At 38.2% G+C, this 25611-nt stretch overlaps 1 protein-coding gene across 1 annotated transcript; it reads right to left on the bottom strand.

Moving 5' to 3' along the window:
* Nucleotides 1-864: 864 nt before the first annotated feature.
* On the bottom strand, nucleotides 865-25005 carry LOC146479705 (uncharacterized). Its single transcript, XM_085110267.1, has 11 exons — nucleotides 24856-25005; nucleotides 21932-22022; nucleotides 19501-19936; nucleotides 19313-19386; nucleotides 18432-18542; nucleotides 16182-16247; nucleotides 8103-8153; nucleotides 6758-6874; nucleotides 4500-4619; nucleotides 2638-2961; nucleotides 865-1065 (listed from the first exon to the last, which is right to left on the bottom strand). Exons 1-10 carry the CDS (start codon nucleotides 25003-25005, stop codon nucleotides 2666-2668), a joined length of 1512 nt encoding a protein of 503 aa, XP_084966393.1. The 3' UTR covers nucleotides 865-1065; nucleotides 2638-2665.
* Nucleotides 25006-25611: the final 606 nt, after the last annotated feature.

Genomic DNA, 25611 nt, shown 5'->3' with positions numbered 1-25611 from the left:
AGGCATTTAAACTACTCAATCCAGACAACTTGTAGGCGAAATAAGAAAAAAAAATCTGTAGGAGCGTTTTCAAGTAACTAATGAATCAATTTTTACGGGGTGATTTTGTATATTCCCGCATTTTTTCCCAATATCCCTGACAAAATAAAACTTGACACTTTCTCTTTTCTGTTAAAAGGTCTTTCCCCATAGAAAACATTCTAAGTGTATATTGAGCTTCATGGGTGGCTCTGAAAACTATGACGTAATTCCAACGTGTTATGACATCATAAATACACTTTGCGTAGGTATTTTTGGAACTCAAGTATCTAGTTGTTATGCTTGCGAAGTTATGAAGGGTGGGGAGGGGGGGGGGAGGTGTTTGTGTGGGGCGACCCCAGGGGACGAAAATGAACCCGGTCTAGATAGGGTTAATCCTGGTACATGCATTTGTACCCCAATGAGTGTGATTGAAAAAGAGCAGTTCAGCCTATTGCAGGAATTCATTTTTTTTAGCTCTAATTGTAGTACGTATTTTTGCAAGTTATAAAATGTCTGAAACGAGAGATGTTTCTGTGGACAGCAAATAGAAGAAAACGGTGGGATAAGATGGGAGGGATGGATCGGCGGTTTGATCATCACATTATAGAGTGTTTTCACATGACGTCACGCGGCCATGTTGGTGTTCCAAAACAAACAAAAATGGCGGCCATATTGGTGTCCCAAACTAAACCTCTGGGAATTGAACTCTATTTTTATGCAAATACTTTCTTTTCTTTCAGAAAACCAATATGGCCGGTAGTCACGTAAATGAAAACACTCTATACGTTGCTAGGGTTTGTAAGGTTACAATTTCCAGCAGAAAAATAAAAGGACAAACTTCAATCCCCGCATAAGCCGTTTATTTGAGCAAATGAAACAAAACCCTGTCTTCTACAAAATGAATACCTCAGAGAAAAGAACAAAAATCCCACGAATTAAAAACGATTGCTAAATCCCTCCTCCGTTTGTAAACTAACTCAGTTATCTAAAGCAGGCTATTCTTGTCATCCCCGTCTTTGTTTTTATCCGGCTCCATAATCACTCCTAAAAAATAAGAGAAAATTAGAATATGCTTTTATTGAAAATTGTATAGTACTCAAACAATAACTCCTCCGTCTGGACTTCAATTTCTTTCGGTCGGTTACATTAAGACTCGTGTTTGTTCTCAGATCAGGGGTTTCCACGGAATTGTTTAGTAAGAATGACCCCTTCCCCGGCCCCAGAAGAATAAAAACAAAATGATCTAAGTGGTCTTAAACCAGGCAACAACGATCACAAAAGCGAAGGGTTTGTTCTTGTGCGCGCCTGTCCCTAATATGGTATTTATTCCTCTCGTCTTATATTTCTCGTTCCGTCATCTTTTCAAAGAAAATCCGAGAGAAGCAGACTGCAAGAAATCTAAGTGTTTTTATTAGTGACAGAAAAACGCACTGGGAAAAAGTAGAGTTCTCCCAACAGCATTCGAACTTGTGACCTTTTTGTCACTATTCCTGTTGGAAAAACCTGGTTTCTCCTTGGCAGAGCATGCCTGTGTCTTTCTCAAATTATTGAAATTGTAAAATCAGTAAAGGTTTAAGGAATAATAATAATAATAATAATAATAATAATAATAATAATAATAATAATAATAATAATAATAATAATAATAATAATAATAATAATAATAATTAATAATCTTTATTTGTGCTTTTTTTCAATGTACATGGTTGATTCTTACAATCTTGTAGTGGTAATACATAGAATTAAATTAATCATTAGTTAAAATGATGTAGAAGCAAGGAAGCTAAATGAACCATTTGGTTATCTTGTTAGCTCCCTGGCTAATTTAGGTTCTAGATAGCAGGCAAAAAAGGCAAAAAAGAAAAAAAAAATGAAAAAGCAAAAGGAAGGAAGAACTTAAATGGCATTATAGATAGTCAGTGAGCCAAAGAGCGATCATTTTCATTGTCTGGTGAGAATGCAATGTTTCTGGAGAACAATTATATTATCAAGATTATACTTGTCCCTTAGTCACATTCATCCTTCGGGTGTATAAGGAAGTGTAGACAAGATTCCCCACACAGATTCCCCAGCCACGTTTAAAGACAAATTCTTGTGTCAGTGACTGCTGTTCTTATTACCTTCTTGTCCGATGCTTAGACACATTTCGGGGCGGTTTGGTGAGGGTCATTTGATTGTTGTGAAAGGAATGCACAACAAAAAGCAAAAGACAAGCTTATTTGAGACTAAAATGTGTGTTGTCACCCTTGTTGAGTAAAACGAATGTAAGAGAAATGACAAGAAAAATCCTGGACGTGTTTTGCTCTATCGTATTGTAGTGCCTCGAATTTTTATTTTTTGCAATTTTCCGAAATTTTAATTGCAGTCCTCTTTGAAGACGACGCACAGGTCTCCGGTAGTGTCATTTCCCGGCGGACCCTTAACTTTATGTTACAGATGACATCACCGACTATTAAAATATCTTTTAGCTGCCTTTAAAGTGCTGGAAATAATAGCTAACAGATGGTTTTACTGTGGATTTTAAATATTTAAGCAAACAATCGTCATAGAACCTTCAACAAAGTGTTCTCTAGTCCCTTTGTAAGCCCAATATTTTAGTGTATCCACAAATTTTACCTGCTCCTTGTTGGATAAACTCCCAAAACTATTGTTTCAACAAGTAGACGTAGTTCGCCATCCCCGAACCAACACCAACCGAACCTTGCATCTTGCAAGCTTTGGAGCCTCCGTGGAGATCGTACTTTGCATTTCCTTTGGTTGTCATGCACTTGTTTTTGCCGCGAATACCAACCACCTTGATGCCTTTCTTGGAAGCTTCTTTTAAGCAGAGATTCACGACTGTCTTCATATCCCTGGAGCTCTTAACTTTTTTAAATTTCTTGCCCATAGCTTTGTCCTTCTTTTTGGCCGACTCCTTGAAGCATCCCCTCGCTTCCCATGCTGTTAAAATATCAACCAAAGACCAACATCAACATTTTTGCATCAATCTAGGTTTAAAGTAAGCTCGAGGATACTGACATAAATCATTGTCACTCCTGCGGAGGTTGCAGAGAGACGACTTGGTAACATAACAATGAGGTCCGAGTATGACAGGTAGGCAGGTGCTTTAATTAATTATGTAACACGTTAAAAGTGTTAAGAGTAATATAAAATCGATCCCCATTCCAACGGAGCTAAACAGAAAGCCGGTGTAATTCACGTAGGACCGGCGCAATGTGGCAGGACGCAGGTATTTTGAACTCGCTGCAACATTGAAATCACATTATCTGGTATCCGTACAAGAGACTATTCCAATTGGTGATAAGAGCATGGACGATAGTCTCAGTAACTTCGTTAGTGAGAAACTTCCGTGTACACCTAATATTCGAGAGAAAGAAAGCGTGTAGCTACAGATCCTCTAAACATGGGAGCGCACTGTAAGGCTCGAGTCTAACCACACTTCCAGGTATCTAACTTCATATACTGATGGTATGATGACAGGACCAACTTTGATTTTATCAAGTGAGACTTAAGCAAGCTACGCTTCTTTTATGTTCAGTACTTTTTACACGGAATGATCGCAGGGCATGACGTGTCTAGGTTTCGGTCGGGTATCTTTTTTTTCTTCGTCGTAGTCAGAAATTGCCACATTAATTTATGCATTGAAATATGTCCTCCCCTAGTAGGGATGTATTGTTCTGATTGTCTTCAACAAAAGCAGGCCAATCAAAATCTATTATTCGGGCACATATCACGAGAGAGGGGACCCACTCATCCCTTCCTGTGTGACGTCAAATCATTATTTGATTTATTCATTAAACCTTGATTAAATTCTACCCTCTCCCAGAAGGGATTTATTGTTCTGATTGTCTTGAACAAAAACAGCCCAATCAAAATCTATTATCGGCGCGTATATCACGAGGGAGGGGACCCACTTATCTCTACCTGTGTGACGTCAAAGCAAGCCATCATTTCGAAAAGTTGTTTTTGTTCAATGGCAGCCACATGTATGAATTTAAGACTTTCCGCGTTTTGTCGTCATCATTCAGTTAAAAATGTCCGTGGACCATAGAATGTCTTCACTTCACTGAATGCGAAGGAAAAACTCGCTTAAACAAAGGTTTCATCTCTTTGTCAGAGTGGAGCAAGGTTTAAGATGAGGCTGTTTATACGCATACTATTGACGTCGTTGAACATGACCGCACCGTGCTTAAGCAGTCATCAGGTCTAAGTAACTCCTTTGCGGCAAACGGTTGGAGCTGAAAAAGTAGTGCGATAGGACATGAATTTCACAAAAAGGAATCACCCCCTCCCCCTCCCCAACCCGGCTCCAGAAGACAAAAAAACAAAAAAACAACAACAACAAAAAAAAAGTCCGGTCTAGATCAATGGGTACGAACATTGTAGCGTGCCTCACCTTTTTCGATTATATGTCAATTCAGATCATGTACTCTCGGCTGTGAGTTTAAACGTATGAAAGTGAAAACGTTTTCTCTTACCGCAGAATTCTCCAAAAAATCCACTCTTACATTGACACTCAAATTCTCTGCCATTTGGTACACAGGTTCCTCCATTGAGGCACTTGACATTGTTCAGTACACACCCATTGATTTCTTTTTCTGTTGGTTGATTAAGAGGTATTAGATGTTCATAAATGTTTAAACTAACTAATAAATAGTTAGGAAATTAGTTGATACCGACAGCATGTAACTTTAACTTAGTGTTAAATCTTTCTAGAGGTGTCTGCTCTCTACGGGAAATTGAAAAATTAGTTTTCTCAACTTTTGTTTATGTAAAGGCCAAAAAATGTATTATTAAAATAGTAAGTCCTATCTGGACGGTTGATGTGATCGGCAACCATTAAGTAAATGGTCAGATTGATAGACAAGGGGACACGAACCCTTTACGAAACATTTATAGTAGTCTGAAATGTCAGCCGCCTCCTCCCCCTAACCCACAGGGGGCGCGGTCTCTCTCTCCCGCGCCCCCTGTGGGTTAGGGGGAGGAGACGGCTGACATTTCAGACTAAGGGGGAGGAGACGGCTGACATTTCAGACTACATTAATAGCTAACGAGAACAAAATCTTTTTAACTGAGGTAACTATCGAAATACAACAGTTCACGAATTCTCAACAGCTGTGAATTTGAATAATTATTATAGATGCCGAGGGCAACACTGAAAGAACAACAAGACCAAGAACCAAAGGAGCAACTTTTGTTGTAATATCTTACATGGTTCACCAGTTTTGCTGAATTTTCGTGCGGGATGGCGTAGTTTGCTAGACGTGGGGGGATTCTGCCTGCTTGAAATCAAAGAACGTTTTTAATATTTAAGTAGGCGCCTTGAAACTTGACGACTTTCTCGAAAATTATCTAGAAACAATTTAATGGGATCGGTTAGTGTTTAATGACATTGATGTTACCATGGCCGGTTTTTGTTTAAGAAAACAGTAAATCCCTTTTAAATGAGAAATATCGCTATCTTACAGTAACTTTCAGTCTTAAGCTGGTATTAGTGTTCTCTTGGTAGTTTTCACTACTTTCTGTTCAAGGTTTGGCGCTTTCCTTAAGTTTTGGGGAAATCCAGAAAACAAAAGGTAACGCATCCAAGATGGCCTCATTTGAAATCATGACACAAATACCACGTAATATGACGTCATCTATAATTGTCTTCAAGGGTTCCATCATCCCGTCTTTAATAAAGTACAAAAACTAGAAAGAATTCTAGCAAGTTGCAAGGGAGCTACTTCTAGTATTTCGGTTGTAACTTTCTGAGCAAAGATCTGGCTAATTTGGATGCGAACGAAACCGTGATGTTTATAACAAAACTAAAGTATCTCCTCTGTTAGCATATACATTACCACTTGAAGAAGATACAGCTATTTCAATTAACGTTGTCGGTTCAAAGCATGAAGCTAAAAGACAAGACCGAAAGTTTACATGGGAATTTTATGAATAAATTCATCAAAATCAGTCATGCCCGGAGAAAACAATAGGTTGTAATTAACAGTACAATGACCTGCACGTGCAGGGATGATTTTGATGAAAGAGATGAAATTATTCATAAAAAATAATCCCACAAAACATTGCGGTCTTGTCTTTTAGCTTGATTTTAATCCGGCAACGTTAATTGAAATAGCTGTATATTATTGGACGAAATGTCAATTGTTACTCCAGGAATGTTTATTATTATTAAAATCTGCAAGACCACAGCGACATACCGATGAGTGGTTCGGGATCTCTTGTAGATCTGGATCAGTAAATTATATCAAATGCAAAATGTAGACGGCAGAGTAATCCTAGCGGCCGAGGTGACGAAAAATATACAAAATGGGTAGAACAACTGAAATCTATTATAACAAATTTAACCCCAGATTTCGGTTTGCATGTTATATAATCTCAGTACGTTTCAGTACATCATCATCATCATCATCATCATCATCATCATATTCGTTATTATCAGAATCCCATCCGTGCCTAAGAGGACCTCAGAAACTCTTTCACCCCAAATATTTTCCCCTTCTTTTTCAGCCGTTCTATGCCGCCCAGTTATCAAGGGTCCCCCAACATTTTTCCTACATGCTCGAAGAAACTTCAATAGGCTGTGCACCCGAGGAACTACATTGTCGTTTGTAATCGCTCATATTATATATTTTAAATATGAGGACGCCTTTCCGTCAAAATCTTTAGTTCCAAGTATCATAGTTTCACGTCCAAGGCTGGAAGGACAGAACGTTGACATAGTGCGGTATCTTACCTTCATCACAGTCTTTTCCTTTGAACCCTGGAAGGCACACACAGACGTAACCTCCACAACTGTCTACACATGTGGCTCCGTTATTACATGGACTTTCTGTCTCGCAAACATTAGTGCCTGAAAAACATAATTGGGTTAGCGTGTGCGTAAACTTAAAAAAATTAATAATTAAATCGAAGGAAAAACCTGGACCTGACAGAAGATCGCACTTGTGATTTAAGTAACCAGACACACTTAATAACCAGACAGAAGTACTGTTGTACTTCTTAAAATGTAAGTCCAAGGAGAAACTTCGCTAAAACTTGCACCTAATTGTAAGCTCCTCGATGTTTGCACACCCAGAAAACTGAATATGAAAAGAAATGAAAAAAAAAACAAAAAAAAAACACAACAACAACAACAACAACAACTTAACAACCATGTTTCCTAACAAAGGAAAACACGGTAACCGTTTTTAAAAGACAGTTCTCGATGGCCGGTTTCGAAGACAGGTCGTCTTTTTCAGAAAATGGAACATCTCATTTTTAAATATAGAAAAAAGTTTCTTTCCTAACAGTAACTTTTGGTGCTTTTGATTACGTTACGTTCAGTTTTGCAACTTTCCTGAAGTTTAACAAGAAATCCAGCATGGAGGATCCAAGATGACCGCCATTTGGCAATTATGACTTAATTAACACTTAATTACTTACGGTTTCGGACCTCAAAGGAAACATTTTTGGACGTATTACTAAGTCTTATAGTCTGAGTGCCATGGTCATAGCTTTGATAGTAGCGGGTTCTGGTGGAGGGAGGGGGGTGGGGAAGGTGGATTCCATCTTCCTCTGGCCCCAGAAGACAAAAGGCCGATCTAGACTAGACGGAGTTAAATCTCAATCTCCACGCCAAAATTCATTAAGTTTTAAGCACTCGTTAGTTATAAATCGACACTTCTGCTTAATCTGAATGCCAAAAATCTCAAAAAACTTACAGCCCGCACTCTTTATAATGTTATTTTTGGCACGTGCAACATGTGTAATTTGACAAGAAAACCCCACTTTGAAATCAATAAGAAACGAAGTAAAGTGATCGCCGCGAGACATTTAAGTTTTGGGATCCCAAACGGCACCAGAATAGAGATCAATATGGCCGCTGCTGACTAATTATTATACCCTATTAAGTCGTCCTTCACCCCAATCTAAATGTTTTGGAAGTATATATCTTTTGCGGCACTAGAGTGGGAACAACCTCGGGAAGAAATAAAGTGAAGGAATAAAGTTGTTCCAGTGTCCAAGGGTTGATTAAGTTGGGAATCAGCAAGATTCGTGTCCATAGCACTGGGTAATTTAGATTTTCAGATGATCCTCACCTTTCTCACAGCTAGCCCCCATAAATCCAGAAGGACATTCGCACTGATAACCTCCCATGGTGTTTATGCACTTGACCCCGTTCTTGCATGGGTTCGTGGTCGTACACTAAATAAATCTTTATTTAAACACGGTAAAATCCATCAGGAGTATAAAAATTAGAAATAACCTAACTATCCTAAACAAAATTCAAAACCTGACTACAACTAATCTAACTAAAACCTGTTTTTCATGAATGCCGTGTGTAACATTAAAAATGAACATTAACTAATCTTTTAAATTGACTAAGAGATTCAGCTTCTCTCACATGACAGGGTAGGCTGTTCCAGAGAACTGCTCCGCTATAAGAAAAGCTGTTTTTCATGAAATTAGTTCGCGGAAACGGGACAAATAGTTTGTTAACAGAGTCCTTCAGGAAGTAACGCGTTTCATTTCGTTTAACAAATTTAGATGATAAATATTCAGGAACAAGACCATTTAAAGACTTGTATACCATTATGGATTTCTGTATTTGAAATTGAGTGCTCAAGTCTTTCCAATCGAGTTGTCTAATTAAACGGTTAGCATCAGCATCATAGCTAGAGAAGGTTAAAACGCGAGCGAGCGGCACGGTTCTGAAGCTTCTGTAGCCTGTCAAATAATGTTTTACCAAATTACCCCAGACAAGATTGCAATAATCGAAATGAGATTGAATTAGTGCGTTGTATATATAATGAAGGGTAGGTGGAGGGACAAAAGGTCTAATTCTATTTATTGCTCCTATTCCGGAAGCGATCTTTTTAGATAATTTATCAATGTGTGTTTGCCACCGTAGATTTTCATCAATAAATATGCCAAGCGATTTGACAGAGGAAACGTGTTCTATCGGAACATTATTAATCGAGAGCTCAAGTGGGTTCGCCAAAGTACTCAATTTTTGTCTGGAGCGAATTAGCATGAATTCAGTTTTAGAAGTGTTCAAAGTAAGTTTATTGGAAATAAGCCATTTGTTTAGGTTATCTAAATCGTGATTCAGATTTAACTGTATTGAATTCACATCAACGCCAGCATAAGTAATGTGGGTGTCGACACTCGTCAATGTCTGAAAGTAATAGCACTCTAGTCAAGACGCAGAAGAAAGCGTTCAAATTTCAGGTTGCCATGGCCATTGTATATACTTGTGCATAAACGTAGTATTTTGCCAAAATTAGTGTATAGTTAACTATATCTATACTGGGCGTGGGGAAATTCTGCCGGCGGAGACTTTGAACATGAAAAACCTTTTTTTCCCTTAATATTTTGAGCAAAAGCTCAGGACTTTTTCAAAACTTTATCTCGGAAAAGCTTGAAGTTGTCTTTTAATTTTCGTTGACTTTGCTGTTACCCTGGAAACCAATTTTTGTCAGGCAGCTTTGTTTCAGAAAATAGGAAATCCCTTTCCTTAATATAGCTGTTATGTTTTTAGCTCAAAGAAGTGGTCCTTTATTGGATTTGGTTATTTTTCGTTCCATTTTGGCGTTTTCTTGAAGTTTTGAGGAAATTCAGAAATCCAAGATGGCGGATCACGGATGGCCCGCAATTTGGTAATCTGACGTAATTACCGCGTCCTGTGACGCCAAAAGTACACATTGAAGACCTCAAAGGCAACATCTTTGGACGTACTATCTACTCTCCAAGTCTCATTGCCATAGCTTTTATACTTGCGAAGTTATGGAGAGGGAAGGGGGGGGGGGGGGGGAGGGAGAGGGCAAATTCCGCCACACCGCACGGTATAGATAGGGTTAAGCACCGGCAAATAATTTAATTGATTCATTGTGTGAGCCGTACAATATAATGTTAAGCTGTTCGGAGTATTCACATACCTTTGTTTTCATAATGTTTTTTGTTTTCGCTAAGCATTACTTTTCATCAAAATTTGCCATAAGAACACTCAACGAGTCACTTCGCCGATGAAGTCATTAAGTAAATACTAAACTGAAAAACATCGAACTCAACTTTTTTCGTTACCTTCTATCAAATCAACGAAAACACTCTCACGCGAAATCTGGGACAATCCTAGATACCAACTGTAGAGTGGTGTATTAATAAACATATCTGTAGACGCATCCTTCCAGCAAGGACTGATGGTTTCGAAAGCGATTAGGGAGCTTAAGCAACGACGGCAACGGCAACGAAAACGTCACCTGAAAATATAACTTTATTTCATTTGTGCTACTTCGCGATATTTCAGCTCGCTTAACTTTTACAAAAATGGCGAACTAACCAGGAACCAAATTGGAAGGAGCGGCGTACAAGGTGAGAAAGAAAATGAAAAATTCACCGTCGTGCGTTCACGTTCTCCACAAAACCTTAAATGTGGTCATTTTACGTTGTTGTTTTGCAGAGGACGGCAAACAAATGTACCAAAATGTAAAACGCACGTGCAGAGCGATTTGTTTTTGCTCATTTAACCTATTGTTTTGAGGCGTTGTCGTTGCTTAAACTCCCTAGTTTCTGACGTCACTGAGGATCAAGAACTCAATCTATGATGTTGGTAACATCGTTCTCAGGTCCTCTCTCTTCCTCCCTTGAGAAAGGATCCTGAAAACAACTGGTCACGAGGCACCCAAAATCTGGGCGATTGACAAAATTTGCCGTTAGAGAGGGGAAGTAAAATATGCAGCTGTCGCTTTCTCAGAAAGGCCCTACTATCCGGGTGCGAAAATTGTGACAACAAGCGGTTTTATAACCAAGAATCTCCCTATCTTTTCTCACACAGCAAATCAATAACTAAATCAATAATTTTCGCGTCAGTGATTAATTATAATGCTGGTTCTGCAAGAATTGTGCATGAACTGAGGCCGATAAAATTGTACAGTTTATAGAGCAAAATATGTACTTATGCACAGCAGTTTAAGCTTGAATAAGTGATATTTCTGTTAAAATTATATTAACTGTTTATCCTATTCAAGTTGTAGAATTATCAACCTCTGCTCCTTTGACAGTTAGAAATTCACTACCTTCTATTTCATATACATTTTTTGCAGACCCGCATGAAACTGCACCAAATCTCTCGCATTTCTCTTGTTTTCGAACAAAATAACAGACACTCCGACGACTGGGGAGAATTTGTTTTGTGTAGTCACGTGACCAGCCACAACCACGATCCTTTCTCAAGGGTCTAGAAACATCGATTTTCATCCGATTTTCATTTTGCTTAATAACTGTTATTACTTTATAATCCTGGAATATAACAATGTCACGAGTTTCTCACCTTCTTCACAGTTTTTACCGCTGAGTCCACTTGGGCACTCGCAGTCATAACCTCCATCACTGTTCGTGCACTTTCCTCCAAACTGACATGGGTTGTTTGCCTTGCACTCATCTTTAAGGCAATAATATGATGCACGTTAGGGCCTAATTCAGTTATAGTGTTACTATGGTTACCGGGAACACTTCAACAAAGTTACCTGATCAAATTGCAGAAAAAAAAGCTGCAAGAAATTTCCCGCTTGAATCGTTCAAGCCAATGAACACTCAGTACTTCAACCAAATGAAGAACTAAATAATATTCCTAGGATAGTATTTGGGGAATTTTAAGCTTGACAGTGCCTGTGTTCGAACAGACATTATCTATGCCATTCGAGCAATAACATTTTGAATTACTGTAACTTGCAGTGATGGCAACTTCTCTTCCCAAACGGACTAACTGGGTAAAAACTTTTCTCATCTGTAAATTGTGTTATCATGAGTAGGTTATACTTTTTTTCTGTTTGGTCTTCTTGTGAAATAAAAATCAAAGAAAATAATAATAATAATAATAATAATAATAATAATAATAATAATAATAATAATAATAATAGTAATAATAATAATAAATAGTAATAATCATCATCATCATCATCATCACGATATTAATAGTAATAATAATAAATTCTGGAGAAAAAAAAAGAACCATATTGAAGTCCTTCTTTGAATGCTATCATGCGGTAAATCTCCCTTGAAGGTTTTATCTAAACGCTTATAAAATTTGGTCACGTCAAACAAATTAAAAACAAGGGTTTTTTTTTTCTGTAAAGCACTTCATCAAGAATATCAAGAGGTAATTACCTACGCCCACGTTTTTCGTAGCTTCAATCTGGTCTGCAGACAGCGCAACGTCATAGAACTTCAACTGTGCAATTCTGAATCTGAAGCCATGTACATTGTTGCCAATGACACCACTTTGGAACATTGTTGGTGAATTCTCTTTGTCAGAGTGGAGCAAGGTTTAAGATGAGGTTGTTGATACGCATGCTATTGACGTTGTTGAACATGTCCGCTCCGTCCTTAAGCAGTCATCAGATCTAAGTAACTCCTTTGCGGCAAACGGTTGGAGCTGAAAAAGTAGTGCGATAGGACATGAAATTTCACAAAAAGGAATCTACCCCCGCCTCCCCAACCCCGGCTCCAGAAGACAAAAAAAAAAAAAAAAATTCCGGTCTAGCTCACTGGGTACGAACATTGTAAAGTGCCTCACCTTTTTCGATTATATGTCAATTCAGATCATGTACTCTCGGCTGTGAGTTTAAAAGTATGAAAGTGAAAACATTTTCTCTTACCGCAGAATTCTCCAAAAAATCCACTCTTACATTGACACTCAAATTCTCTGCCATTAGGTACACAGGTTCCTCCATTGAGGCACTTGACATTGTTCAGTACACAACCATTGACTTCTTCTTCTGTTGGTTGATTAAGAGGTAGTAAATGTTCATAAATGTTTAAACTAACTAATAAATAGTTAGGAAATTAGTTGATGCCGACAGCATCTAACTTCAGATTAGTCTTAAATCTTTCTAGATGTGTCTGCTCTCTAAGAGAAATTGAAAAATTAGTTTTCTCAACTTTTGTTCATGTAAAGGCCAAACAATGTATTATTAAAATAATAAGTCCTTTCTTTGGACGACTTTCATCCTGGACGATTGATGTGATCGGCGACCATTAAGTAAATGGTCAGATTGATAGACAAGTGGACATGAACCCTTTACGAAACATTTATAGCTAACGAGAACAAAATCTTTTTAACTGAGGTAACTATCAAAATACAACAGTCCACGAATAGACCATATTCGTATTCTCGGTATTGAACTGGATCGAGCTTGCAATGGAGGCTCATGCGGGGGAATATATTAAAAACTATTTGCATGTGAAAAGATTTCCCCGCATAAGCCTCGTGTGCAAGCTAGTTCCAGTTCAATACCGAGAATACGAATACGGTCTATTCTCAACAGCTGTGAATTAGACCAAGAACCAAAAGAGCAACTCTTGTCGTAATATCCTATATGGTTCACCAGTTTTGCTGAATTTTCGTGCGGGATGGCGTAGTTCGCTAGACGTGGGGGGATTCTGCCTGCTTGAACTCAAATAACGTTTTTAATATTTAGGCAGACGCCTTGAAACTTGACGACTTTCTCGAAAATTATCTAGAAACAATTTAATGTACTCGGTTAGTGTTTATTGACATTGATGTTACCATGGCCGGTTTTTGTTTAAGAAAACAGTAAATCCCCTTTTAAATGAGAAAAATCGCTATCTTACAGTAACTTTCAGTCTTAAGCTGGTATTAGTGTTCTTTTAGTAGTTTTCACTACTTCCGTTCAAGGTTTGGCGCTTTTATAAAGTTTGGGGAAATCCAGAAAACCAAAGGTAGCGGATCCAAGATGGCCTCATTTGGAATCATGACACAAAGACCACGTAATATGACGTCATCTATAATTGTCTTCAAGGGTTCCATCATCCCGTCTTTAATAAAGTACAAAAAATAGAAAGAATTCTAGCAAGTTGCAAGGGAGCTACTTCTAGTATTTCGGTTGTAACTTTCTGAGCAAAGATCTGGCTAATTTGGATGCGAACGAAACCGTGATGTTTATAACAAAACTAAAGTATCTCCTCTGTTAGCATATACATTACCACTTGAAGAAGATATATCATTGGACGAAATGTCAATTGTAACTCCAGGAATGTTATATTATTATTAAAATCTGCAGGACCACAGCGACATACGATGAGTGTTTCGGGATATCTCTTGTAGACCTGGATCAGTAAATTATATCAAATGCAAAATGTAGACGGCAGAGAAATCCTAGCGCCCGAGGTGACGAAAAATAAACAGAATGGGTAGAACAACTGAAATCTATTAAAACAAGTTTAACCCCAGATTTCGGTTTGCATGTTATATTATCTCAGTACGTTTCAGTACATCATCATCATCATCATCATCATCATCATCATCATCATCATCATCATCATCATATTCGTTATTATCAGAATCCCATTCGTGCCTAAGTGGCATAGAGGACCTCAGAAACTCTTTCACCCCAAATATTTTCCCCTTCTTTTTCAACCGTTCTATGCCCAGTTATCAAGGGTCCCCCAACATTTTTCCTCAAGCTCGAAGAAACTTCAATAGGCTTTAAGTAAATAAGCAATAACAATCCTGTGCACCCAAGGAACTACATTGTCGTTTGTAATTGCTTATATTGTATATGTTAAATATGAGGATGCTTTTCCGTCAAAACCTTTAGTTCCAAATATCATTGTCTCAAAAGTCCAAGGCTGGAAAGAAAGAGGGTTGACACAGTGCAGTATCTTACCTTCATCACAGTCTTTTCCTTTGAACCCTGGAGGACACACACACACGTAACCTCCACAACTGTCTACCCATGTGGCTCCGTTATTACATGGACTTTCTGTCTCGCAAACATTAGTGCCTGAAAAACATAATTGGGTTAGCGTGTGCGTAAACTTAAAAAAAAAATTAATAATTAAATCGAAGGAAAAACCTGGACCTGACAGAAGATCGCACTTGTGATTTAAGTAACCAGACACACTTAATAACCAGACGGAAGTACTATTGTACTTCTTAAAACGTAAGTCCAAGGAGAAACTTCGCTAAAACTTGTACCTAATTGTAAGCTCCTCGATGTTCGCACACCCAGAAAACTGAATATGAAAAGAAATGAAAAAAAACAAAAACAAAAAAACAACAACAACAACAACAACAACAACAACAACTTAACAACCATGTTTCCTAACAAAGGAAAACACGGTAACCGTTTTTAAAAGACAGTTCTCGATGGCCGGTGTCGAAGACAGGTCGTCTTTTTCAGAAAATGGAACATCCCTTAATTTAAATATAGAAAAAAGTTTCTTTTCTAACAGTAACTTTTGGTGCTTTTGATTACGTTACGTTCAGTTTTGGCACTTTCCTGAAGTTTAACAAGAAATCCAGCATGGCGGATCCAAGATGACCGCCATTTGGCAATTATGACTTAATTAACACGTAATTACTTACGGTTTCGGACCTCAAAGGAAACATTTTTGGACGTATTACTAAGTCTTATAGTCTGAGTGCCATGGTCATAGCTTTGATAGTAGCGGGTTCTGGTGGGTGGGGAAGGTGGATTCCATCTTCCTCTGGCCCCAGAAGACAAAAGCCCGATCTAGACTAGACGGAGTTAAATCTCAATCTCCACGCCAAAATTCATTAAGTTTTAACATGGATCCTAGAAATACAGTATTAGCCAATCGCTATAGCTAAAATGCCCCACGTGACAAGAAGTGTCCTATCCAGTCTTTCTAGGATCCATGGTTTTAAGCACTCGTTAGTTAGAAATCGACACTTCTGCTTAATCTGAATGCCAAAAATCTCAAAAAACTTAAAGCCCGCACTCTTTATAATGTTATTTTTGGCACGTGCAACATGTGTAATTTGACAAGAAAACCCCACTTTGAAATCGATCAACAAGAAACGAAGTAAAGTGATCGCCGCGAGACATTTAAGTTTTGGGATCCCAAACGGCACCAGAATGGAGATCAATATGGCCGCTGCTGACTAATTATTATGCCCTATTAAGTCGTCCTTCACCCCAATCTAAATGTTTTGGAAGTATATATCTTTTGCGGCACTAGAGTGGGAACAACCTCGGGAAGAAATAAAGTGAAGGAATAAAGTTGTTCCAGTGTCCAAGGGTTGATTAAGTTGGGAATCAGCAAGATTCGTGTCCATAGCACTGGGTAATTTAGACTTTCAGATGATCCTCACCTTTCTCACAGTTATCCAGAAGGACATTCGCACTGATAACCTCCCACGGTATTTATGCACTTGGCCCCGTTCTTGCATGGGTTCGTGGTCGTACACTCGTCAATGTCTGAAAGTAATAGCACTCTAGTCAAGACGCAGAAGAAAGCGTTCAAATTTCAGGTTGCCATTGCCATTGTATATACTTGTGCATAAACGTAGTATTTTGCCAAAATTAGTGTATAGTTAACTATATCTATACTGGGCGTGGGGAAATTCTGCCGGCGGAGACTTTGAACATGAAAAACCTTTTTTTCCCTTAATATTTTGAGCAAAAGCTCAGGACTTTTTCAAAACTTTATCTCGGAAAAGCTTGAAGTTGTCTTTTAATTTTCGTTGACTTTGCTGTTACCCTGGAAACCAATTTTTGTCAGGCAGCTTTGTTTCAGAAAATAGGAAATCCCTTTCCTTACTATAGCTGTTATGTTTTTAGCTCAAACAAGTGTTCCTTTATTGGATTTGGTTATTTTAGGTTCCATTTCGGCGTTTTCCTGAAGTTTTGAGGAAATTCAGAAATCCAAGATGGTGGATCACGGATGGCCCGCAATTTGGTAATCTGACGTAATTACCGCGTCCTGTGACGCCAAAAGTACACATTGAAGACCTCAAAGGCAACATCTTTGGACGTACAATCTACTCTCCAAGTCTCATTGCCATAGCTTTTATACTTGCGAAGTTATGGAGAGGGAGCGGGGGGGGGGGGGGGGGGAAGGGAGGGAGAGGGCAAATTCCGCCACACCGCACGGTATAGATAGGGTTAAGCACCGGCAATAATTTAAATGATTCATTGTGTGAGCCGTACAATTTAATGTTAAGCTGTTCGGAGTATTATTTGGTGCATTCACATACCTTTGTTTTCATAATGTTTTTTGTTTTCGCTAAGCATTATTTTTCATCAAAATTTGCCATAAGAACACTCAACGAGTCACTTCGCCGATGAAGTCATTAAGTAAATACTAAACTGAAAAACATCGAACTCAACTTTTTTCGTTACCTTCTATCAAATCAACGAAAACACTCTCACGCGAAATCTAGGACAATCCTAGATACCAACTGTAGAGTGGTGTATTAATAAACATATCTGTAGACGCATCCTTCCAGCAAGGACTGATGGTTTCGAAAGCGATTAGGGAGCTTAAGCAACGACGGCAACGGCAACGAAAACATCACCTGAAAATATAACTTTATTTCATTTGTGCTACTTCGCGATATTTCAGCTCGCTTAACTTTTACAAAAATGGCGAACTATCCAGGAATCAAATTGGAAGGAGCGGCGTACAAGGTGAGAAAGAAAATGAAAAATTCACCGTCGTGCGTTCACGTTCTCCACAAAACCTTAAATGTGGTCATTTCACGTTGTTGTTTTGCAGAGGACGGCACACAAATGTACCAAAATGTAAAACGCACGTGCAGAGCGATTTGTTTTTGCTCATTTAACCTATTGTTTTGAAGCGTTGTCGTTGCTTAAACTCCCTAGTTTCTGACGTCACTGAGGATCAAGAACTCAATCTATGATGTTGGTAACATCGTTCTCAGGTCCTCTCTCTTCCTCCCTTGAGAAAGGATCCTGAAAACAACTGATCACGAGGTACCCAAAATCTGGGCGATTGACAAAATTTGCCGTTAGAGAGGGGAAGTAAAATATGCAGCTGTCGCTTTCTCAGAAAGGCCCTACTATCCGGGTGCGAAAATTGTGACAACAAGCGGTTTTATAACCAAGAATCTCCCTATCTTTTCTCACACAGCAAATCAATAACTAAATCAACAATTTTCGTGTCAGTGATTAATCATAATGCTGGTTCTGCAAGAATTGTGCATGAACTGAGGCCGATAAAATTGTACAGTTTATAGAGCAAAATATGTACTTATGCACAGCAGTTTAAGCTTGAATAAGTGATATTTCTGTTAAAATTATATTAACTGTTTATCCTATTCAAGTTGTAGAATTATCAACCTCTGCTCCTTTGACTTGAGTTAGAAATTCACTACCTTCTATTTCATATACGTTTTTTGCAGACCCGCATGAAACTGCACCAAATCTCTCGCATTTCTCTTGTTTTCGAACAAAATAACAGACACTCCGACGACTGGGGAGAATTTGTTTTGTGTAGTCACGTGACCAGCCACAACCAGGATCCTTTCTCAAGGGGGGAGCGCCATTCTAGAAACATCGATTTTCATCCGATTTTCATTTTGCTTAATAACTGTTATTACTTTATAATCCTGGAATATAACAATGTCACGAGTTTCTCACCTTCTTCACAGTTTTTACCGCTGAGTCCACTTGGGCACTCGCAGTCATAACCTCCATCACTGTTCGTGCACTTTCCTCCAAACTGACATGGGTTGTTTGCCTTGCACTCATCTTTAAGGCAATAATATGATGCACGTTAGGGCCTAATTCAGTTATAGTGTTACTATGGTTACCGGGAACACTTCAACAAAGTTACCTAATCAAATTGCAGAAAAAAAAAGCTGCAAGCTCGTTCAAGCCAATAAACACTCAGTACTTCAACCAAATGAAGAACTAAATAATATTCCTAGGATAGTATTTGGGGAATTTTAAGCTTGACAGTGCCGGTGTTCGAACAGAAATTATCTATGCCATTCGAGCAATAACATTTTGAATTACTGTAACTTGCAGTGATGGCAACTTCTCTTCCCAAACGGACTAACTGGGTAAAAACTTTTCTCATCTGTAAATTGTGTTATCGTGAGTAGGTTATACTTTTTTTCTGTTTGGTCTTCTTGTGAAATAAAAATCAAAGAAAATAATAATAATAATAATAATAATAATAATAATAATAATAATAATAATAATAATGAATAATAAAATAAATTTAAATAAATATTTTAATAATAATAATAATAATAATAATAATAGTAATAATAATAATAGTAATAATAATAGTAATCATCATCATCATCATCATCACGATATTAATAGTAATAATAATAAATTCTGGAGAAAGAAACAGAACCATATTGAAGTCCTTCTTTGAATGCTATCATGTGGTAAATCTCCCTTGAAGGTTTTATCTAAACGCTTATAAAATTTGGTCACGTCAAACAAATTAAAAACAAGGGTTTTTTTTTCTGTAAAGCACTTCATCAAGAATATCAAGAGGTAATTACCTACGCCCACGTTTTTCGTAGCTTCAATCTGGTCTGAAGACAGCGCAACGTCATAGAACTTCAACTGTGCAATTCTGAATCAGAAGCCATGTACATTGTTGCCATTGACACCACTTTGGAACATTGTTGGTGAATCTATTTGGCTCATCGCGGGTAAATTTTGAGTAACTGGACTCCCATTTACCCACAACTTGTGAATGCCAGTATTGTAATCGTAGGTTAACGCGACATAAACCCATTTCTTGCTTTCCACTTTGATGCTATTAGATAATGGTGAATACTGAGCGTATGGGTTTCTAAGAAGGGATTTTAACATCCAGTTCTCAACCTCAAGGTAGAATCCTCCATGTGACTGATGGGTAGTCAGGATGTTCACCCAATATTCCTCAGGGTAGACCCAACAAGAAACAGTGAAGCTTCTCGTCCAGAGGTCCTCTAATCCAACCAGTCGTATGAAACTGTCCCCATCGTTTACCAACTGCAGGGATCCTTCAGGTTCTCCACTGGGGCCAGGAGCAGGATCGACAATGCCTAGGTACCCTTGAGGAAAGCGGTTCCTGACTTCCTTGGCTCCATACTTGCCATTCAAAGGAAAGAAAGCTACAGGTTCCGGAGCATTGGTAGCTAGGTAAAATTCAAAAATCACAAATTCCGTATGAGTTTGATAGGAAACATTTATGGTAAAAAATTGTAGTGACTACTGTTATTTCTCATAAAACGGGCATCTACAATCCCTCACTATCTCGCGCATAAACTCTTTTTCCTTAGTATTGTTTAACGTGGTGTACCAGTACTGGCTTTCTAGAGCCCCTGTTTTCTCCAGTGAGTTTATTTTTCCTTTCATGCTATGACTTTCCGAGATAAGGGTAGTCTCCACTGTGGTGAAAAGTTTCAAGAGGCCTATGGGATGAATGCTACCACCATTAATCGATGGTTTCTATCACTTATTCTTTTAAAAGTAAGATATCATCTGCACGGTTTCGGTAGCAAGGGTATTTTTACTGGATGGAGTAGCAGATAATGGAACATCTTGGAGGGTTCATCGGACATCCACGTAATAAGGTGAAAAAAGCTATAACGAACTTACTATAGACATATCTGTATTTATACAATGAACATTGTAAAACCCACGTTTTGATTGGTGTAGCGAAGTTATTAGTGATTAGAGCATAGACGCACGAATGACGTCATCGAGCGGTGTGACCGACGCACGTGATCAGAGTCTAGAGGAGTTTTGCAACTTGTTTTGGCAAGTAGCGGGCAAACAAAGGCAAATTTTCGCAGGAAAGCAAAACTGTCCGATGAAAAATTGGACAAAGGCCGTTGCAAGTGACCTCAACAAGGTTAAAAAAGCTAGAACTTTGTCGTAATTTGAAAAGCAAGGAAATATTTGTCCAAATAATGGCGAGTAATCGATGATAAATCGCAGTGAAGCGACTGACATGCTTTAATATTTTGGGGTCAGAAATTCCTTCTGGAATAAAGGTTAGTTTTGAAAATATTGTTAGTGAAATTCTTTCGGATTATACTGTAGTTTAGAGGATCATAACTGCGTTTGTGAAAGTTTTTGACTCAGCTCTTTCAACGTGCTGCTCGCTCACGAAATGTGTTCAAATGTCTTGGTTATTGTATCAAAACAAATAGATTCCATTTTGCCGTGGGTGTGTACACTGACGTACTTCTTTGTTCTCGCTACGTTGACGTCATCTGTGCGTTATCAGAGTACAGACGCACGGCAAAATGGAAGCTATTTGTTAAGTATTAACTAAACATCATATGTTTAGGGTCCTTCATAGCAAGTTTAGAAACGAATAATTATACTGTATATAAGCCAAGAGGGAATCATCATGAAGTAAGTTATAAGCGCTTGCAATTTTTCCATAATCAACCCTCAATCCAATCGGTGATTTTGATGTGTTTTTAAGAGACTTCGTTAACTTAGTAACCGGTCCAAAAACACCAAGTATGCTTGTGTCACCGACTGAAAAAATAGCTCTACCATCTAATCACTAGTCTTAAAAAAACATAACCTCACATTTCCGTCACAAATCTTGCATGAGGTTTGTGAATAGTTATTTCTCGAAATAAAACTGTAGTTTTGCATACTAACGGCACAAGGACGAAATCGAGGAAACTGCAAGCAAGATGAACCAGAACTGGCATTTTGAGTTGGTATCCGATCCATTGAGGTGTAAGCAAAGTTTTTCTTCTGGCATTTGTGGTCATCCTCAGAGGTGTCCTGATTTTTTTTTCATCCTTTTGCAGTGGAAAAATATCCTAAGGAAACCCAGATTCTCGAAGGGTAAAAAGTTGGAACTAAATCATCGTGATTGTTTGAAAAATTTCAGTTTCGGCTTGGGATAATGGAAAGCAGACCCGATACATTCGGATTACAGCTGCACCACAGTTACCCAGCAAGTTTTAAAAATGGATAGGAACTGCTTCTGTGAATTAGGATTTCTAGCGGCTTGTCTATGTTCTTAACAGCGTGCACGAAGCACGCGTTTAGTTTATCCTATGTACTGTTCTTTACATTTCAGGCATTTTACTTCAAAAAACTCCCCAAAAAACAACAACAACAACAACAAAAACAGCACGATGTCAACTATACATACTTACATCGAGTGACACGAGATGATCCTGAGGTTGAATCAAAAACAAACAATATCACAAAGGACTGAAGAAGAATGAAGCTTAGCATCCTGGGTTTCTACAATAGATAAAATTTAATAAATAAGAATTACATAGTTTTACGTAATATAAAATTATAATAAGAACCTTTCCAGAATCCCTTGCGCCTGAAATATTCCAAATGCCATTAGACTTTGTCAATTTGAAGCCGAGGAGGATGCCACATAAATGGAAAAAACACTAGCCATAAAATATCACTCATCAAATTTTTAAAGTGTGATGACGCCAGCAGTAACGTGACCACGCCATAAACGCGATTAAACTCGTTGTGAAAACTGACATCTTTCAATTCGAAGATAATTAACTTAGTCAGAAAGAGACTGACATGAAGTATATAGAAATGACAATTAACGGTCTTCCGTGTACGGTAGCTAATCTTTATATTGAAAGAACTAGCTGATCAATAGAAAGTCAACCAAGGAATATTGATGCATCATGTATTGAAAAATCATGATAATATTTTGGTTTTTTTTTTGGAGGGGAAGAGGTGGGGGGGGGGGGGGGGGTCTTTTGGCTAATAAAACCAGTAACAATCTAACAAAAGCCGTATGCGGAGAGGGGAGGGGTAGTGCTATTCTGATTAAGCTAGCTTGCGGGCTCAAGTATTGGTGTCCCTTTTATCTACTTAGCTATTTAGTTGTAAATTTTTACGGGGCTCTACTTAAACTTGCCTATCTTAAATAGACTCCCCGGTATATAAATATTTTGATACAACTATGAATAAAAACCGTTCAATTAGTTCAAAAATTTGCGTACGTACGCAAAGTACGTTTTGACAGGAAATAAATGGAATATTTATGTGCCTATCTCCGTTTTCGGCTTCAAACCTTGTCAGTAGCTATAGGTGAAATACACTTTGTCCAGTTACAGTATTTTAAAAGCATTTTTTGTTTGGACTCTAATTTAAACACTTTCAGTCCCTCGGTATTATTTCTCATAAAATAAAATCGTGCCGGCAGGTAGTTTCAAACTCCAGGACATCGCTTCAGTTCAAATTCCAATGTTTCTCAAAACTTCAACCATTTCAGAAGACTTTGTACGAAGCTCACGAGCAAATATGACTTGAAATTTTTTCTTTTTACACTGGGAATTCAAAGTACAGTGCTGAGACTACAACTGCATGTTGTACTCTTCCCTAAATTCTACTTCAAAAACTCATTAATAATTCATAAGCCCATTGACCTATCAAATGGTCGATAAAATATCACGTGCAGTGGTTTTCAATAGAGTGTTTTCATTCACGTGACTACCGGCCATATTGGTTTACTGAAACAAAAGAAAGTATTTACATAAAAATAGAGTTCAATTCCCAGAGGTTTAGTTTGGGACACCAAAACCTCCTCCTTATTAGTATGCGGTGTATAATGTTTTTCTCGTATGCTAATTTCCAACGTTCACAAAAGCATCACTGTTATGAACTCTCTTGACACACGCTTTTCCAGGAATGTTTTTGAAGCCGTTCAAAAAACGCGCAGCACAAGTTTTATCAGGACATGTTTTCGCAGCACATGTTTTATCTCGGCTACGCCTCGTGGTTTTAAATCCCGATAAAACACTGCTGCTCGTGTTTTAAATATTACAAAAAATGAGCGATAAGGATAGTGACAAGTCCAGTTATTGAATGATGTTCATACAGTTCCTATTTTAAGGAGTTTAACTTGCTTAAATTTCACGACATTTACCTATTTTAACACGGTCAAATTATGTATTCATTTTGTACCGCAACTCTAATCTAGGCCTTCAAAATTCGATATTCTATTTTCCTTGAATAATCGATATCGTACCCATAGCTATAACACCAGGCATGCATTTTCTTTTGGCTTACCATAATGAAGAAATAATGTCAGGCAATTTTCTGTTTTCTTCAAAGGGCCAAGTTTTTTTGTTTTGTTTTTTGGACTCTCGAGTCCTTCAAAAATAAGTTGAAAGATTGCTTTATTATAAGAACTATTACTTTTTAAACATACAATTTGTTTTCCGATCTTCTGCCTCTTGGTCGTCCATAGTTAAAGTACCTGGTCATCCACTCTTGTATTTTGTGATAAAACCTAATTTCATATAAGCCTCGTGGTTCGTTTACGTTTCCGCGCGATATTTTTACCTTCGATTCGAAAACCTGTATCTTGTATTGTATTTTGTAATGTGTGTAGTATAGCGAAAATAAAATAATTGCAAATGTAAATATATAGCAGTTAATGAAACTTTAGGCAGCGTAGGCAAATGGCATGATTAACTACGTGTGCTATATTCACAAAAACTTTGTCATGGAGATACCTCTGGATGATCGATAATTTATATCCCAAAATACCTTCGCATGACTCACACCATCTTGATCTACAACGGCTGTATTAATCTCACCTCAAAGAATAATTCATAGTTAGCCGGAAGATAACAGCCGTGCTATGTAGCCTGACTAATTTCGAGAAAACAAAGCGCCTTGAAATGAAATAAACGAATGGCACCTTGGAGGGTTTTTATTTGTCCATTACTTTTCTAGTGTTACGAAATTTGAAGCTGACATTTTTGCCGCCGAAAAGTGCAGATTTTCTTTATGACTAAATCCTAATTCCTGTGGTGATTAAGGTCTTCCGAACAGATATAAACCGAAATAAACGTTGCATGGCCCTGAATTACAATGCGGGTGCATGTCTTTTGGTTTACCCGATACTGGACGCATCGGCTTTCAACTGATAACTGATATTTTGTAAACTGCATGATTAATCAAATTAGAGAGAACTCGAACGAAGCCGAAACGGTGAGAACCTACTTGGCTCCTGGTAATAAAATTGGTTCACAGCCACCCATTTAATTCGGGAACTCGGACATCAAAAGCGAAGGAGGTGAATACTTACTTGTGTTGTGATAAATTGTCTGTCGATACGCTTATGGTACAGCTCACCAAGGAAAACTAAAACGCTTTGTTCTTGATACTCTATATCACCTGGCCGTGCTTCTGTGGGGCGGAGATTGAAGTCACTGTTATTTTGCAAGCAGCCAATCATGTCTTGTTTTGATAAAACAGTGGGTGTCCTTCTTCTTAGTGGCAGCAGACAAAGCTAATTTAATACATTGAGTAGAACGGACCGGCAATGCCGATACAAATCACAGTTAGAATGACCTTCCCACGGTCCAGCGGGGAGATAAAATAGTGGAAGGGAAATTGAAACAGACTGCGGAAAGACATATACTCGACGGTGCCGAAAAATAGCATTTTAGATTTTCAGTTCAGTTCAAACGTTTCGGCACGCCGAAACTGCCAACCTGCTGAGCCGACGGTGTGTTGGGCGCAGCCAATTATGTCTTGTTTTGATAATTCACAGCGGGTGTTCTCTGTCTAACGGTCAGGGCGGACAAAAATTAATATTTGACGCATTAAGCCTTGAACGGACTTAATGCAATACAAGTGTAGTTGGAATGATTCTCCCGTTGTTTTTAAAGATTCAGCGGATAGATAGGCTGGGACTGAAACATATATACTCGACGTTGGCAAACTGATCGGCATTTCTGGAACATTTTATTCAACTACGCGCCGCCAACCTACTGTACGCAACGGGCGAAACGGACCATGAGTAAGTCAAGATCACCGTGAGAGTGCCACGGTGTCACGT

This window comes from Pavona decussata, unplaced genomic scaffold (genome assembly GCF_977016875.1).
Source record: "Pavona decussata unplaced genomic scaffold, jaPavDecu1.1 SCAFFOLD_58, whole genome shotgun sequence".
NCBI classification, from domain to species: Eukaryota; Metazoa; Cnidaria; class Anthozoa; order Scleractinia; family Agariciidae; genus Pavona; species Pavona decussata.
This window is presented reverse-complemented; position numbering and strand designations above follow the sequence as displayed.

Coding starts and splice junctions, on each gene's coding strand:
- LOC146479705 (XM_085110267.1), bottom strand. CDS start 25,005: ATGATTGGCTGCTTGCAAAATAACAGTGACTTCAATCTCCGCCCCACA. Junction 4,620..6,757: donor AGGAAAAGACTGTGATGAAG/GTAAGATACCGC, acceptor ATCAACCAACAG/AAAAAGAAATCAATGGGTGT. Junction 2,962..4,499: donor ATTTTTTGGAGAATTCTGCG/GTAAGAGAAAAC, acceptor ATATTTTAACAG/CATGGGAAGCGAGGGGATGC.